Here is an 18,713-nt window from a genome sequence, read left to right on the forward strand (position 1 = left end):
TTTCATTAATCTGATATCTTTTCTTTCCACGATCAAGTCTCGTATTTGAGTCGTCCAGATCTTTATAAATAAATTTGATCATCATTTTCATTCATTTCATATTCTAATGCATTTAATTAATGCTCTAGGAAAAAAATTACTGTTTTGCCCCTAAACTTTTAATTAATGACGATTTCATCCTTAGGGTCAGGAAATTAAAATTCTTGTCCTTATTTCCAGCTATTATTCTCATACATATTGATAACAATCCATGAATTCTATAAAATATCAGAATTTTCCATAATTTCAACACTTTTTAATTTAATCCCTAAAACATGTTTTCCCTCGATCTTGAACTAAATTAACAATTTCATTCAATTTTGTAACTTAAATAATAAAATAATCCATTTCATGCAATTTGGTCATTTCTGAAATTTTTACAAAATTGCCCATAAAGTTTTACTTTTATTCAATTTAGTCCCTGAGCCTAAAATATGCAAATTAGCCATGCTAGATGAATATTCATACATATTTTTCCTCCTCCTCCTCTCCATTCCACATCCTTAATGTATATAGCACACTTGTAAGTAACATTATCCATAATTTTTATTATTTACTTTTATGAACATTCAAGCTGTCTATCTGCGTCATAGTCACTAAATTATTTATATCTGGAGCTATAGAACTCAAAATTAAGATTCTCTAATTTTCTCTGAAACTAGACTCATGTATCTTCTTAACATAAAATTTTCAGAATTTTTTGTTTAGCCAATAAGTACAGTTTATTCTTTAAAGTTACCCATGTTCTGCTGTTTGATAGTTTTGACCCTTCTTCACTAAAAATTAATTATCTCATTGTACGAGATTCGGATGATGTTCCTGCTTATTTCTATTGAAAATATACTCATTAAGGATTTTAAACATACAAATTTAATCACTTATTTATTTTTATCCAATTTTTTTTTATTTTCCAAAGTCAGAATAGGGGAACCCGAAATCATTCTAACCTTGTCTCACTAAATTTATTATATCTCACAATTCACAATTTCATTGCCTACACTGTTTCTTCTATAAGAAACTAGACTCAATAAGCTTTAATTACATATTTTTTCCATACTATAATTCGATTTTCACAATTTATGGTGATTTTTTCAAAGTTAGCCTACTGCTGCTGTTCAAAGCTGTTTTAGTGCAAGATGTTAATTACCATGTTGATAACACCCTTAATTTTCTTTCTCTACACTATTTTTCATCACTTTCTCTTATTTTCTCTTCACTAACATATCAAGAACATAGGATCATAGGTAAATAAACTCTACATTAACATCAATCTCATGCTTTTTCAATAATATCAAACTTAAAAATATATTGAAATCATGATGTTCTTACCTTGTTCTATTGATTCCAACCTTCATCTTGATTTTCTCTCTCCATCAGCCTCCATTTCTTGAATCCAACTTGATATTTTAACTTCTCATAGCCTCCTTAACATTTTTCTCTCTTGGTAGCTAAGGAAATTCTTTTGATTTTTGGGTGAAAATGGTGAATTTTTGGTAGAAGGACTAAATTGTAAAGAAAAGAAAGTTTCTTTCTTCCTTTTCTCTTCATACGTTGGGTGCATGGGGAAAAAGATGATGATTCTTCATCTTTCTTTCCTTATATATACTAAATAAAATAATAATAAAATAATAAAATATCATTTAAAAATTAAATTAAAATATTAATAAACTATTATTTATTTATTTAATCTAAAATATCTCCAACATCATCATTGCTTTCTAGATTTCTCTCTCTTCCAATTGACCATTTTGCCCTTTATTATCTTTTAAAATTCCATCTTTGAGTCATCATTTAATTTGGTAAAATTGCAATTTAGTCCCTCATAGTTCTTCACCTATTCAATTTGGTCCTAATTCATCCATTTTCCTTAGTTTCTTGATCATTCCACTCTTAAAATATTTACACTATTGGTCCTTCAACTTTTTTATATTTACACTTTAACCCCTCATATTTTAAGTATTTACTCTTGTGCAACAAAACTTTTCTCACTTTTACAATTTAGTCCTTTCTTGAATTAATATATCATAATATACTTCTCAATTTTGACATAACTCAAAATTTCCCTTTTTGTCACTTTATTTCCTTATTTTACTATATTAAGGATAATATCTTACTGTAAAAGTTTTCGGGATATTACATTGTATACCAAGTAAGTCCTTGTTTAATTGTGGAATAATGAAAACCCTACTCAAAGAAGGCCTTGTAGCTAATTCATTTGAAATGCCATCTAGGAAAATATTGTATGAAATAGTGACGTAACGTCATCTGTATCTCTTTTCTAGTAGTTTAATACCACATTGGTATTTATATCCCGGAAAAAATCAAATCTAAATGAAAATCTTGAAATTTAGGATGAGATTACTGGTGTGGCATTAAACTATTGGAAACGGATAATATCCATGTTTCATACAATCTTTTCTTATGCTAACTATGTGATTCAAAATTTAAAAAAAAAATATATTGTAGTAAGTTAACGGTTTTAGATTAGTTTTCAATAAAATTGTGAGCAATGTATTATATCTTTATTTCTAAAAAAATACGACCACTCTAAAATGAATTTATGAAATTAAAAGAAATGATAAAATGATTAAACATAACACCAATATTTTTTCAAAATTAAAAAATAATATTGGAAGGCTTAAAATGGGTTTGGATTAACCATTTACAAATATAGACAGATTCCAAGTATAACTTTAGGCTTAAAATGGATTTAGATTAACCATTTACAAATATGAGCAGAAAAACTTGAGATATAATTTTTAAGCTTAAAATAGACTTGGATTGGCTTTTTACAAATACGAATAAACTTAAAAATTGAACATTTTATTATTGTAAAAGGAAAAAAAATTCAAACCAATAACCAAATACATCATGTGAAGCTAAAATTATTATGTATCAAGTGAAACATATTGATTTTTTTTTCTAAAATGATAGCATTTTGGTGATTTTTAAAAGTGCTCATGGGCGGGGCTGGGTTCAGGCTAGGTCCAACCAAAATTTTAGATCTATTTGCTAGGTCTGAGCTCGGCCTGGCCGAAAAAATGGGCTTGAAATTTTCTCCGAGCCCAACTCAGATAAAAATGTTAAAACTCGGGATCAGCTCGATATGGCCAGTATTAATTTTTTTATATAATTTTTTTAAAAAATAATACATGAAAAATACTAAAAACATTAAGATAAATGTTTCCCAACAAATTGAAAATAAATTTTTTTTAAAAATGTATACTTAAATAACACTAAGATAGATGCAACTTAACAAGCAAATGTCTCTAAAATAGTAACAAAATTAACAAGAAAACAAGAGTTATATAATAACATCAAAATAATAGCAACACAAGAATGAAAAGAAAAACAAGAAAATAACAAAAATATATATATAATTACGAGCAATGTTTAACATTTTTATTTTTCAAAAAATGCAATTAGTTTAAATTGAATTTATTAAATTACAAATAAATATAATGGTATAATATACTTTACCCTTTAAAAAACATTATTTAATTTTGGCCATCCCCCCTTAAAAATATGCTAGTTTCTTCCTTGGAATGACCCATCTTTAGGTCACTTCGAAATCGGGGCCTCTGGTGAGTCTTTAGGAGATCCAAACGGTGAAAGCATTGGCCTCAGTTGGGAAAAGCCTCAAGTGAAATCTCAAGCTGACCAATAGCTAGTAGAGGAGATCGAAGCCATAGAGTGTTGAAAAGAAAAGGTTTTATGTATCAAGTGAAACATATTTGGTTTTTGGAGCTTCCATAAATTTATGTGATATGAATATTCAATCTAATCGAATTGAATTGATGAAAAATACTTTAAATTTGTTGAGTTGATGACATGATTTTAAGTTCTACAAAATTTATAATTCAAATTAAACTTAAATTATTAAAACTAATGATTTTTTTTCTAAAAAGATAGCATTTTGGTGAATTCTAGAGGTTCATAGGCGGAGTTGGATTTGGGCTAAGTCCAATTAAAATTTTAGATCCGTTTGCTAGATCCGAGCTCGGCCTGGCCCAAAAAATGGGTCTGAAATTTTCTCCAAACACAGCCCAGATAAAAATGTTAAAACTCACTCGGTCTGGCCAGTATTAATTTTTTTTTATAATTTTTAAAAAATAATACATCAAAAATGTCGAGACCATTTTTAAATCGAGTTTTGGAAAATGAGAATCGACTTTAAAAATGAAAACGGGAGTCGCCACCAATCTTTTTAGGTGTGATTGGATCACCTTTAAAACATTTGTTTTAAAATCGTTGGTTTTGGTCTACGAAATCAAAAGAATGGGTTCGGGAGTCAGTTACGTACGAGGAAGGGTTAGCACCCTCGTAACGCCCAAAAATTAGTACCTAATTGATTATCAAAATGTTTTTAATGTCAGAAATTAAAATTTTAAGATGTAATCCTCTTTAAAGTATTTGAAAATTTGGATTTACTTGTATCAAAGTATCGACTATAAGTTAGCTTTTAGAAATCTCTATCTCAAAACAGCAAAATGCTACATCCAGTAAGTTAGGACATATCACTTTGCAATTCCAAGACAGTCGCTTATATTTTGAAATCCTTTAAAAACTTTAGAAGGGTACTTAACTATTCGAACTTAACGAAAAAAGTTGCAACCCAATAAGTTAGGGCACTACTTTTTCGAAATTTCCAAACACCAAGTATTGCCTTTATATTTTTTAAAAATTTTGGAGCCTTGTCTTTTTAAAGATGATGCGTGGAGAATTGTATTACATTATAAATCATAATAATATATTATTGTACTAGGTAGATAAAAAATGAATACTACGATATAAAGAATAATACATATAAAGCAAAAAAATGCAAACAAAGATATATAGCATGAATAAACAAGACATATAAACATTTGAGATAATATTTAAATGATGCATGATATAAAAACAAACATAATCAAATAATGCATGATATACAAATAGAATAAATGTAATGTCAATATGCATATAATTATAAATAAAAAAAAATTTAACACATACATGATACATACAATACAAAACATATAGAAGAACTAATAAAAAAATGATTGATTGCTAACAAAATATACATACAATTAAAAACAAGATATTTCATATCCATTTTGAAATAGTATTTAATATATAATATAATAACATAATAACAAGAATAAAAGAATAATAATTATATAATAATATATTGGTTTAAAAGTATGTAAGAGATTTCATAATATAACAATATTAGTTTAAAATGAAATAATATATATATAGTAAATAAATAAAAAAATGAAATGTGTATATAATGTGAGTTAAAAAATATGATTTAATAATAATAATTTATATTTTTAAAATAATATATATATAAAATAATATAATTTGCGATACATGATATACATAACATATATATATAAAAACAATAAATAATATAAAAATAAAACATAATAAAGATTATATAATAAAATGTATTATAAACATATAAGAAAAATAATAGATATAATATAAAGTAACATATAAAACAATATATATATAAGTAATTAATAAATATAATATATATGAAAATATAATAATATATAAAAGAGATGTAAAATAATAATTTAAGGAAAATAATATATATAATAAGTAATAATAATATATAATTAAAAATAATACTTATAATAAAATAATTTTATAATATATAATATAAAAGTAAAATTAAAATAAACAAATAATAAAATATATATATATAATAATATAATAAATATAGGACTAAATTTAAAGTTTAACAAAATTATGGGGTAAATTTTGAAAGGAATAAAACTGAATTAAGGACCTATTTAAAACGCGCGCAAAATTAAAGGGACTCACTGGGCAAATTGCCCTATTCCCAAAATGGCGACATTTCCCAAAATGAAATTTAACAACTGTCAGGACCAAATTAAAACTAAGATAAAATAATAGGGCCGAATCATAAAATAAGGTTTTAATTGTAAACGCAAAAAGGAGTTGAAGGACTGATTGAGCAATTAACCCAGTTATAAAAAACGCGCGGATCCTCCCAAGGTAGTCGGGTCAACACGCGGATCCTGAAGGTCTAAAACGCTGTCTTTTTGACAAGGCTATATAAGCCAAATCTTCAGCTTTAAAATCATTTAGAAACCCAGTTTCTAAAAAAAACAAAAAAAAATCCTCTGAAGAGGATTCCTGGTCCTCTGAGCTCCGGCATTTAGCCGATCAGCTCTGGTCATCGGACCTCCACGCTGAGATCCACGCGCCGCCACCGACTCCGCCACACACTACGGTCGGAACTTGAAAAGTTTCACTTTTCAAGGTGATTCTCCAAGTATTCTCTCCCTCTATCTGTTTAATATATTATATGCATAAACTCATGATCAAGAGAATGAAACAAAAATAAAATATGTCACCTTTGTCTTTTGTAAAAAAATCTCTGGTATATTATTGCAAAAAAGATTCTGTGTACAATATTTTGGTATCTCTTCCTCGTGTCCCCTTTTTACAGATTAAAAAGAAGGCTTTATAGCCTCGACTACTACAAGTTTTGGAAAGAAATCTCCGATTTCTTTCCGTATTTGCTTCGCATGCCTGCTGTGATTTTCTTTCCTTTTCTTGCAGGTACTTGCGAAAAATTCGGCAATGGCAAAGGCTTGACGATGGTCCACCGGTGGCGTTGATCTCGGCGTGACTTGGGGCCTGGAATCATGGCCTTGACGGGGTAGCTGGAACAGCAGGAGCTGAAGGGTCATGAGGCTTGGCTTCTGGAACCTTCTGTTTGCGGCGTGAGGAGAAAGAGGGCAGAAACCCTAGGGTTTCCTGCCTGGGTCTGCAGATGTTTGGGCCAATTGGACCTCTGGAAATTTTGGGTTTGTAATGGGTAGAGGTGTTTTGGGCTACCAGTCTGTAACGGGTCCATTGCAACTGTTTGGGACTTAGTTTAGGCTGGGCTAGTCTAGTAAAATTTGGCTGTTGGGTCTGTGTATTTAGGCTTTGTAAAAAAACTTTTATGGACTGTTTAAATTAAATAAATAAATATTTATTTATCTATTAATTTTTCAATTTTAATAATCAGGGCAAATTTTGGTGATTACAAAAAAATACTAAAAAGATTAAAATAAATGTTTCTCAACAAATTGAAAATAAATTTTAAAAAAGATGTATAATTAAATAACACTAAGATAGATGCAACTTAACAAGCAAATGTCTCTAAAATAGTAACAAAATTAACAATAAAGTAAGAGATATATAATAAAATCAAAATAGTAACAACATAATAATTAAAAGAAAAACAAGAAAATAACAAAAAAACGGTTTATATATATAATTATGAGCAATGTTTAACATTTTTATTTAAAAAAATGCAATCAGTTTAAATTAATTTATGAAATTACAAATAAATATAATGGTATAATATACTTTACCCTTTAAAAAATTATTATTTAATTTTGGCCATCTGTAACGCCCCCACGCCCGAGACCATCGCCGGAGTCGAGTATGAGGTGTTACTAAGCTTAGTTTAACATTTTTAGAACTTTGGATTATTGTTTCTACATTCACAGCTTTTAAGCTACTTACGTCACAGTCACAAGAAAAATCATATCTCGAGTTACGAAACTCGAAATCAAGATCCGTAAATTTTCCCTGAATCTAGACTCATATACCTATCTACTAATTTTTTTCTAGAATTTTTGGTTGGGCCAATTAGTACAGTTTATTAGTTAAAGTTACCCCTGTTTCAGGACTCGACTGGTCTGACCTCTGTTTACTACGAACCACATTTCTCTCTGAAAAAATTCATATGACTATGAGATTTGTTTCTAATAAAACTAGACTCAATAAGGATTCTGAGGATATAAAATATACCACCTAATTATATCTTTATAATTTATGATGAATTTATAAAGTTGGAACAGGGGATTCAAAAACTGCTATGACCCTGTTTCACTAAAATTCAAATATCTCATAAAATATAATTTATATGCCTGTTTTGTTCAATCCACATGAAAATAGACTCATTAAGCTTCAATTTAATAACTTACTCATCATTTAGTTCCATTTATACTATTTTTAGTGATTTTTCAAATTCATGTCATTGCTGCAGCAATATTCTGTTTTAAGGCAAGTTTCATCTTTGCATGAATTTTTATGAACTAGATAACCTATTAAACTTCCATAATATCAAACATGATCTAAATTAGCCATCACCATGACTTATCAATATCAAACATTTTCTCAACCAAACATGGCCATATCATAAAATTATTTACACAAAATAAGTATATTGCTATACATGCCATACTTAAGTTTTACAAGCCATTTACCCAAATGTAAGTCCTTTGGATAGTGTGATCGAACCTTCGACCTGTCCCGATTCCCGAGCTGGCTTGTTCAAAACTACAGTAAATAAAGAGGAGGAGTAAGCATAAATGCTTAGTAAGTTCATATGTAAATAACAAGTAACATAACAATACAAATGTACCAAACAACTTTAGCATGGTATCACCAAAACATATATCACATTTCTAAACATCATTCCTCATCTTACCACCTTATCGTTGTTGTATCTATTTTCAACCCGAGGGTTAAGAACATAACTGTCCAAAGTGTCCATTTCACAACACTTACCAAAACGTCGCTTGCATCCTAAGTGTTCTTCCATTTCACTAGAAATTTCACCCGTTGAACACATCGGAATACAACTCGGATACACGGATAATTTGCACATAAGTGCCTCATATGTAATCAAGCTACCATGTAACCCGCCCATAAGTGAACTCGGACTCAACTCAACGAGCTCGGGCGTTCGCATCCATAAGTGAACTCGGACTCAACTCAACGAGTTCGGATGCCTAGTTACAATTCACGAACTCGGACTCAACTCAACGAGTTCAGACATTCGCATCCATAAGTGAACTCGGACTCAACTCAACGAGTTCGAATGCTCAACCATCCTAGTGACATGTCACTTGTATCCTAATCTATTCCTAAGGTTCAAACGGGATTTTTTTCCTCGATCTCACATCTTTGCCGTCTTCCACGGAATATCGGAACCGATACTCGGTGATAGTTCATACTCATCCAGTAATTCACATAATTACATATTATTCAACAATAACCACAAAGCATAATATTTCATGATAATAATCAGCATCATATCATATAAACAACATTAAATTTCTTAAAATGACAATTATGTTACTACATTTACACATGAACTTACCTTGGTACCAAAATATAAAGATTTTGCAATTTAGTCCACAATCTTTTCTTTTCCTCGATCGCGACTTAAATCTTGTTTCTCTTGATCTATAATGCCAAATTAATCTTATTTAATACATACATTCATCAAAACAGCATTTAATACGAACTTTGAAAAAATTACACTTTTTCCCCTAAACTTTTGCATAATTACACTTTTGCCCCTAGGCTCGGGAATTAAACTTTATTCCTTATTCTTATGTTTTATAACATGCTGATCACTTTTCCCTTCTATGGCAACATCAAATTCTCTCTCTAACAAATACTTGTGACTATTAGGTATTTTTGCCGATTAAGCCCTTTTACTCGTTTTCACTCAAAACCGAGTAGCACAAGTTGTCTAACATAATTTAAAACCTCATATTCTATCATAAAACATCAAAATACACAAATTTCACCTATGGGTATTTTTCCAAATATAAACCCTAGGTTGAATTATTGCTAACATAAGCTTAATCGAGCTACCGGGATTCCAAAAACGTAAAGAACATTAAAAACGGGGCTTGGAATCACTTACTATGGAGCTTGGAAGCTTGAAACAAACCCTAGCTATGGAGAACCCTTGAAATTTCGGCCTAATGAAGAAGATGGACAAAAATTGGCTTTTAATTTTGTTTTTAATTCATTTTAATAACTAAATGACCAAAATACCCTTACTACTAAACTTTCCAGAAATTCCTTCCATGTCCTAATTTTGTCCATGAACTTAAAATTGGTCAAATTGCTATTTAAGACCTCCTCATTAATATTCCAAAACAATTTCATACTAAAAACTTATAGAATGCAAGTTTTGCACCTTATTCGATTTAGTCCCTACTTTCAATTTAAGCACTTTAGGCATAGAATTTCATCACTAAATTTTCACACAATCATGCAATCATATCATAATCATAAAAATAATTATAAAATAATTATTTCTATCTCGGATTTGTGGTCACGAAACCACTATTCCGATTAAGCCCTAATTCAGGATATTACACCATCCCCCTTAAACAATATGCTAGTTTCATCCTTGGAATGACTCATCTTTAGGTCACTTCGAAACCGGGGCCTTTGGTGATGCTTTAGGAGATCCAAATGGTGAAAGCATTGGCCTCAGTTGAGAGAAGCCTCAGTTAGAATCTAAAGCTGATCCAATAGCTAGTAGAGGAGATCGAAGCCATAGAGTTTTGAAAAGAAAAGGTTTTACATGGAATTACCTAAAAACTTGAGTTTTTACAGAAAAATTAATTTTTTTTATATTTTTAGAATTAAATCTAGTTTTTAAGGAAACCTAGGATTTTATAAGAAAGTTCTTGGGTTTTTATTTGGAAAACTTTGATTTTTATAGAAAAAAAAATCATTTTACCTTTTTAATTTTCTTTATTTTTTAGAATTAATATTTATTTTTTAATAAAAGAGAAAAACATGCGGTTTTATAGAGAATGACATGGATTTTTATAGGAAAAAACATGAGTGTTTTTTTTACATGGAATCGAGTTATATATAAAAAATTTAAGTTTCATCTTAGTAGAATAACTCAATTCATCGTAAAAATTCATGGTTTTTTTGGAGAAAAATAAAAATAATTCTAAAAAAGGAAAATGAGAGACTAAAATGAAAATTTATTAAACTTACTTTTTAAATTAAAAAAAGTAAAATAACTTAATTTTTAGCTTTTTAAGTATAGAAATTAAATCTCAAATTTTGTCAAACTCTAAGAACTCATAGCATTTTTTTTAATCAGTAGAATACAAAGTGGATCTTGACTAGAGGTGAACGATCGGTCGAATTGAGTGAAAAAATTTCAAGTTAATCGAATTAACGAACCTTATTTTATCATTCTAACTTAATTTGAAATATAAATATAATTTTTCTTTAACGTATTTATGCAATATAAAATATTGTTAATTTTGTACTACTTTGTTGGGCAAACTCAATGAATCACTTTCTTCCTTAGTGCCTTCCCCTGTCATGATGTGCTCCATTTTTTATTTAGTGTGTTTTAAATTATTTCTCTTTTATATTATTACTTATTTGCTTACTTATTTATATTAGAGTTGTGCATTAGTCGGGTTAGATCCTAATAAAATTTTAGGTTTGATTGATGGGTTCGAAAAATATAGATTCGAAAAATGGGTTTGAACAAAAAAAGAAGGCTCGTTTAAAAAATGGGCCGGCCTCGGGTAATGCATTCTTTGCCAGAGCCCGGCCCGGCCCGCCTCCACTAAAAGACAAAAAATTTGATTTTTTAAATATTTTTTTATTGTTATTTTCTCCTTATTTTACTACCATGTTATTATTATATTGCTATTATTTTGTTGTTATTGTTCGGATATTGTATAAAACTTATTTTATTGTTGATTTTGTTATTATTTTTAAGGCATTTGTTAATTTTGTTATTATTTTAGAGACATTTGCTTGTTAAGTTGCATTTATTTTAGTGTTATTTAAGTATATATATATATTTTAAAATTTATTTTCAATTTGTTGGGAAATATTTATTTTGATGTTTTTAATATTTTTGATGTATTATATATATTTTATAAAATTATAGAAAAAATAATATAAAAATTAATATGGGTGGGTTAGGTCGGGCCCAGGTTTTAGCATTTTTATTCGAGTCGAGCTTGGGCAAAATTTTAGGCCCATTTTTCGGACCGGGCTCGAGCTTAACAAACAAGCCTAAATTTTTAGTTGAGTCCAACCCCGCCCATGCTCACCTGTAGCCACAACCTATCCTTGCTCCTGTTTAAGGGCAGTAATGGGAGGAAGGGGCTAAGACCCCAAACTTTCTAAAAATTTTTATGGTGTAGTTAAATTTTTTTTAAAAATTTAATTAGACTTCATAATTTAATGCCAAAATACTTTGCTAATTATATAGCTAGTGTTTTTTTCTCTTATAATATTGCTGAAAATAAATCAAGCATTGGCTTCAGCTCGTGAACATTTGACAAAAACCCTTCTAAAATGATTTATTTAAATAACATTTTTGTTTTTTTTAATATCCAATTACTCAAAAATAAATGAAAAATTGCAATTTTACTTAACTTTCTTTTTGTTTAATCTTAATTTACTGTGTCAATTGTTTTGGGGCATAGCCTGCTGGAATGGAAAATTTTATATATGTGTTATTTGAATTCAAAGTAATTGGCATTTAATTTATTTGGAGTTGAATAAAAAGAAATAAAAAATATATTGTAATATTGTTTTATTTTTATATATTATGTAGTTTATATCATATAAAATTAAATATTTAATTATCATAATATTATGTTGTAAAACATCAAAGTACATATTAAATTGTCTATATTTAAAATTTTAATTAAAAAAATACAAAATTATTAAATATTAATAAATTGAAAATTATATAATTTAAAATATAAAAAATATATACATGCATGTCTAAATTAATTTGGATTAACAATTCACAGTTAATTTAATATATATATATATTTATTTTTTCAAAATTCAAACATCACACAACAAACAAAGGCTCAAAAGAAGGGAGAAAAGCATGTCGAGTGGCTTCATCTTCCCATTCTACTTCTTCCCACCAAAATTTGTCTCCCTTAATGCTGAGCAGATTCCCTTTTGCACTATCTGAGTTGAGATGAAGCTTCTTCAATTCAATGCAGCCATTTATTAGAATACGTGTCAGACATAGAAAGGGTAGGGCATCCCGATATATGCTTTTCAATTTCGGTAGACCAAATAAAAAAAGTGACTCAAGCTTTAAAAATAGTTTAGGGTATGGAATTCCAATCACACCTGCAACTTCATCAAGTTTTTCCTCACTCAATATTTCCTCTATTTTTTCACACCAATGTACAAGAAGACTCCTTAGATTTGGAGCAAGAATCACCCAAGTCTCGTCTTTCAATTTGGAACATCCCGTAATTTCAACTTTGCTTAATGTGTGAAAGCGTGAAGTAGAATTAGTACTTGAAGAAACCCATGTATGCAGCTTTTCCATTTTTATCTCCTCCATACTAAAACAATCCAAGAATTCTAGTGTCTCTATACGCTCCAAATTTTCTAAGCATAAAACATTAAACACTTCTGATTCTCTAAAATCTTTAAGTAGCAGTGCTCGGGTCCAACAACGAAACAAGTTACAGCTCAGAAATCTTTCTAGACAAAGCACGCTTTTTATCTCTATACTTAGTATATTCAAACGTTGCAAACCTTTCAACTCCTCTATAAGCTTTTCATGACCTCCTTTCAAAACATTGTCTTCATCATGATTATCTGTATCCCTTACCCTCCACATTATGAATATTTGCAACTTGGAAAAACTAGATATCAAATGTTGTGGGATTTTTCTGAGATTGCCCATATAACTCAAGTCCAACATTTTTAGTTTTGTCAACGCTTTCAACTCTATTGGCAAATCTCCTATAGCAGTATTAGATAGATCAAGACATTCTAACGAAACCAATTGTGAAATTCCCTCAGGCAGCGCTTGTAATCCAAAGTTTCCTGACAAATCCAATACAGTTAGATGAGGTATAAATTGGAAGAAACCATCGCTGATCATTCGCAAATCATTTTGGCCAAGGAACAAGGTTCGAAGGTTAGGGCATTTGGGTGTTCCTTTGAGAACTTTAATACTATTTTCCATCACTGACATTCTTTTTACACTTTCCCATGCCTTAACATCTGGTTCTTCAAATAATTGAGCCCCTGCTTTTACAAAAAAACTATCCTCTGTTGCTTCGAACTCACGTGTAATCCAGAAAGCCATGTCACGGATCACATCATGCATCTTCACACAATCTTCTCCATCTCTTACACCACCATTTTCCAATAAACAAACATTCAGAAGAGAGGCGATAATGTTGTCTCCTTGCATTTGAGCTTCACTAATTCTATCAAATTCATTCAACAGCCCTTCACAAAACCAATATTCCACTAATCTCTTTTTGGGAATACAATAATCTTCAGGATATAGACAACAATATAGGAGGCAACATTTCACTGTGGCATTAGGCAAATTATCATAACTGAATTTTAAAATCGGAAATAACTCATTTTCTAATTTTGGCAATGCACATCGCTTCAACATCTCAATTGCATATTTCCATTCCCCAAGTGTTTTCTTGCAAGCCATGGCACGACCGATTGTAATTAGTGCAAGAGGCAATCCACCGCGCCTTTCAGCTACTTCTTTAGCTAGATTGTGAATATCTGGATGGCTGTTGAGAGTTTCATCTCCAACCTTGTCTCGAAACAATTCCCAAGCTTTCTCCGTTACCAGGCACTCCACTTTGATTTTCTTTTGAGCTTCCATTTCACCACATACCTCCAAAGACCTAGTAGTAAAAATAAGTTTGGAACCATTTTATTGACTTGGTTTTGGTATCCCAACTTGGTTCAAATCCACCCTCTCCCATAAATCATCCAATAATACAACAAATCTCTTGTTATTCAAGATCCGATAGATATCTACAGCTTTCTGGTCAACACTTTTTTTCTTCCAGGATCCATCCGAAAACCCAATAGTTTCACCAATCCTGTCTTGAATCTTTCCAACACCGGAATTTATACAATCCATTTAAACTATTACAAATTACATCAGACGAAAAATAAGCTAAACAAATAAAAAGTTAGACAAAATTTATACATGATATATACATATGGTGAGATGAAGACTCACATTATAATTGCGCATGATAAAACTTAAATTTAAATATTTAAAAACTGAAAGCATCATTCGCTTTATGTTTGTATCATTTTCCAATCTTAGATAAACTAACAAGCACTACAATAAGCTCTTGGTTGTGGTTCAATTCTTCGCTTCAATCATGTGCTTTGCTCCCATAAAATTATAGATAAATTGTATACTAAGTAAGCCCTTGTTTAATTGTGGAATAATGAAAACCCTACTCGGAGAAGGCATTGTAGCTAATTCATTTGAAATGCCATCTAGGAAAATATTGTATGAAATAGTGACGTAACGTCATCTGTATCTCTTTTCTAGTAGTTTAATACCACATTGGTATTTTTATCCTGGAAAAAAATCAAATCTAAATGAAAATCTTGAAATTTAGGATGAGATTACTGGTGTGGCATTAAACTATTGGAAAGAGATAATATCCATGTTTCATACAATCCTTTCTTATGCTAACTATGTGATTCAAAATTAAAAAAAAATATTGTAGTAAGTTAACGGTTTTAGATTAGTTTTCAATAAAATTGTGAGCAATGTATTATATCTTTATTTCTAAAAAAATACGACCACTCTAAACTGAATTTATGAAATTAAAATAAATGATAAAATGATTAAACATAATACCAATATTTTTTAAAAATTAAAAAATAATATTGGAAGGCTTAAAACGGGTTTGGATTAACCATTTACAAATATAGACAGATTCGAAGTATAACTTTAGGCTTAAATTGGATTTAGATTAACTATTTACAAATATGAGCAGAAAAACTTGAGATATAATTTTTAAGTTTAAAATAGACTTGGATTGGCTTTTTACAAATACGAATAAACTTAAAAATTGAACATTTTATTATTTTAAAAGGAAAAAAAATTCAAATCAATGACCAAATACATCATGTGAAGCTAAAATTATTATGTATCAAGTGAAACATATTGCTTCTTTTTTTTTTCTAAAATGATAGCATTTTGGTGATTTCTAGAGGTGCTCATGGGCAGGGCTGGGTTTAGGCTAGGTCCAACCAAAATTTTAGATCTATTTGCTAGGTCTGAGCTCAGCCTGGCCGAAAAAATGGGCTTGAAATTTTCTCCGAGCCCAACTCAGATAAAAATGTTAAAACTCGGGATCAGCTCGATATGGCCAGTATTAATTTTTTTATATAATTTTTTTAAAAAATAATACATGAAAAATACTAAAAACATTAAGATAAATGTTTCCTAACAAATTGAAAATAATTTTTTTTTAAAATGTATACTTAGATAACACTAAGATAGATGCAACTTAACAAGCAAATGTCTCTAAAATAGTAACAAAATTAACAAGAAAACAAGAGTTATATAATAACATCAAAATAATAGCAACACAAGAATGAAAAGAAAAACAAGAAAATAACAAAAAATATATATAATTACGAGCAATGTTTAACGTTTTTATTTTTCAAAAAATGCAATTAGTTTAAATTGAATTTATTAAATTACAAATAAATATAATGGTATAATATGCTTTACCCTTTAAAAAACATTATTTAATTTTGGCCATCCCCCCTTAAAAAATATGCTAGTTTCTTCCTTGGAATGACCCATCTTTAGGTCACTTCGAAATCGGGGCCTCTGGTGAGTCTTTAGGAGATCCAAACGGTGAAAGCATTGGCCTCAGTTGGGAAAAGCCTCAATTGAAATCTCAAGCTGATCCAATAGCTAGTAGAGGAGATCGAAGCCATAGAGTGTTGAAAAGAAGAACCTAAGGTTTTATATGGAAATACCTAAAAATTTGAGTTTTTACAGAAAATTCAATTTTTTTTTATATTTTTAGAATTAAATTTAGTTTTTAAGGAAAAACTAAGATTTTATAAGAAATTTCTTGAGTTTTTATTTGGAAAACTTTGATTTTTATAGAAAAAAATCATTTTACCTTTTTAATTTTCTTTATTTTTTAGAATTAATATTTATTTTTTAGTAAAAGAGAAAAACATGCGGTTTTATAGAGAATGACATGAATTTTTATAGGAAAAAACACGAGAATTGAGTTACCTATGAAAAACTTAAGTTTCATCTTAGTAGAATAACTCAATTCATTGTAAAAGTTCATGGTCTTTTGAGAAAAATAAAATTAATTCTAAAAAAAGGAAAATGAGAGACTAAAATAAAAATTTACTAAACTTACTTTTTAAATTAAAAAAGTAAAATAACTTAAATTTTAACTTTTTAAGTATAAAAATTAAATCTCAAATTTTGTCAAACTCTAAAAACTAATAGCATTTTTTTTAATCAGTAGAATACAAAGTGGATCTTGATTAGGGGTGAATGTTTGATCAAATTGAGTGAAAAAAATTTCGAGTTAATTAAATTAGCGAATCTTATTTTATCATTGTAACTTGATTTGAAATATAAATATAATTTTTCTTAACGTATTTATGTGTTAATTTTGTACTACTTTGTTGGGCAAACTCAATGAATCACTGATAAACATGTTAATTTGCATATTTTTGGTGTTTAATTTGGCTTATTTTTGAATTAATCCCCGCTTAATTGGTGTTTTTATGATTTAATCTTGTCAGGAATGCAATTGGTCAAAAACGAGCAAAAAGGAGGCCAAATTGAAAGACAAATCGTTGAGTTGGGGCCAAATCATAAAGATTGGAAGGCTAAGGATTTAACATCAATTTTGACTTTGTAAAAATCTAAAAATAGAAAATATTATTTTATTTATTTTGATTATTTATTTATTTTTATTTTTAATTTAGAATAGGCTATTTTTAATAACCCTATGTATATAAATAGGGGCTTTTAGTTTCCTAGAAAATCATCTCTTAATTTGTATTACTTCTTCTACTTGGAATAGAATTACTCTCTCTCTTGTATTTCCTTTTTCAATTTGGAGTTGGAATATCATTTCTTTTCTCTTCAATTTGACGTTGCATTTTGTAGCTTTGTCTCCTATTTTTGTTTCTTTTCCAAAATTGGTTCAATTCTATCCAAGTCCCCTTTCCTTTCCAAATTTCCATCATCCTTCACATAAAGCCAAAACACAATCCACAACCTTCAAGCATGATTAAATGCATGCCACACTAAACCCCTTTCAGCTTTAAGCCGGTGTTAACCCGTCAAAAAACCCGTGAGTTACAAACCCGAGCTGTTTAACTCCCAACTTTCGATATTTACTATTTCTCCGGATTAAGAGTATGACTTTGTCAACTCACAAAGTCAAAGACAACACTAAGTCAAAAAAGACGTCGTTTGAGTTAGTGTGGCTAGACGTACAGTTGGAATTCTGAAAGGATCGATTGTCTAATTGGTCTTCCGTGAACACATTGGCGTGCCAAGTGGGGATTGCTGTTTGGTTCCGTCAAGGGAAGTAGTAATCGGATTTAAATGTCCCAAACGTTTGAGGGCATTGGTTCGAGCTAGGCTCTTCTAAAACACAAAGCTGTCGGAGTTCTAAATCACGAACGTTTCATAGGTTGTTCGATCGGTAACTGTTAGTTATAGGACGTTCCATAACTAATTTACACAAGGAAGAGTTGGTGTCCGAGGAGTCCTTGGTAGCTATAACTAGCTTATTGGAAAAGAGGAGTTCACCTAATTTCGAGGATCGGGTCAAAGACGAAAAACCCGTGCTTAAGGCTAAGCTAAGTTTAATTGATTTTTTCTTCATATTACTTCGTTGTTTTTCTTATTTCATCTTTTACTTTTTACGTTTTTTTTTGTGTTTATTTTAGGTTTCATATTTTATCCTCCCCTAAACATCGCGGGCACGACAACTGTCCAGACATAAATCTGGTCGAGAGATAAACAATTTTCAGTAAAC

At 29.6% G+C, this 18,713-nt stretch overlaps 1 protein-coding gene and 1 long non-coding RNA gene across 2 annotated transcripts; one reads left to right on the plus strand and one right to left on the minus strand.

Annotated features, from left to right (window-relative positions):
- Window positions 1-5,831: 5,831 nt before the first annotated feature.
- Window positions 5,832-7,044, plus strand: LOC107933617 (uncharacterized). The gene is made up of 2 exons (XR_001693676.2): window positions 5,832-6,313; window positions 6,616-7,044. It is a non-coding gene; the product is annotated as an uncharacterized lncRNA (long non-coding RNA).
- A 5,668-nt stretch (window positions 7,045-12,712) lies between these two features.
- On the minus strand, window positions 12,713-14,527 carry LOC121230576 (disease resistance protein SUMM2-like). Its single transcript, XM_041115490.1, has one exon. The coding sequence runs from the start codon at window positions 14,525-14,527 to the stop codon at window positions 12,713-12,715; it is 1,815 nt and encodes a 604-aa protein (XP_040971424.1).
- Window positions 14,528-18,713: the final 4,186 nt, after the last annotated feature.

Source organism: Gossypium hirsutum, chromosome A06, assembly GCF_007990345.1.
Source record: "Gossypium hirsutum isolate 1008001.06 chromosome A06, Gossypium_hirsutum_v2.1, whole genome shotgun sequence".
In the NCBI taxonomy this organism is placed as follows: Eukaryota; Viridiplantae; Streptophyta; class Magnoliopsida; order Malvales; family Malvaceae; genus Gossypium; species Gossypium hirsutum.

Bases quoted from the DNA above. Each gene is read 5' to 3' on its own strand.
- LOC121230576 (XM_041115490.1), bottom strand. From the start codon at position 14,527: ATGGAAGCTCAAAAGAAAATCAAAGTGGAGTGCCTGGTAACGGAGAAA.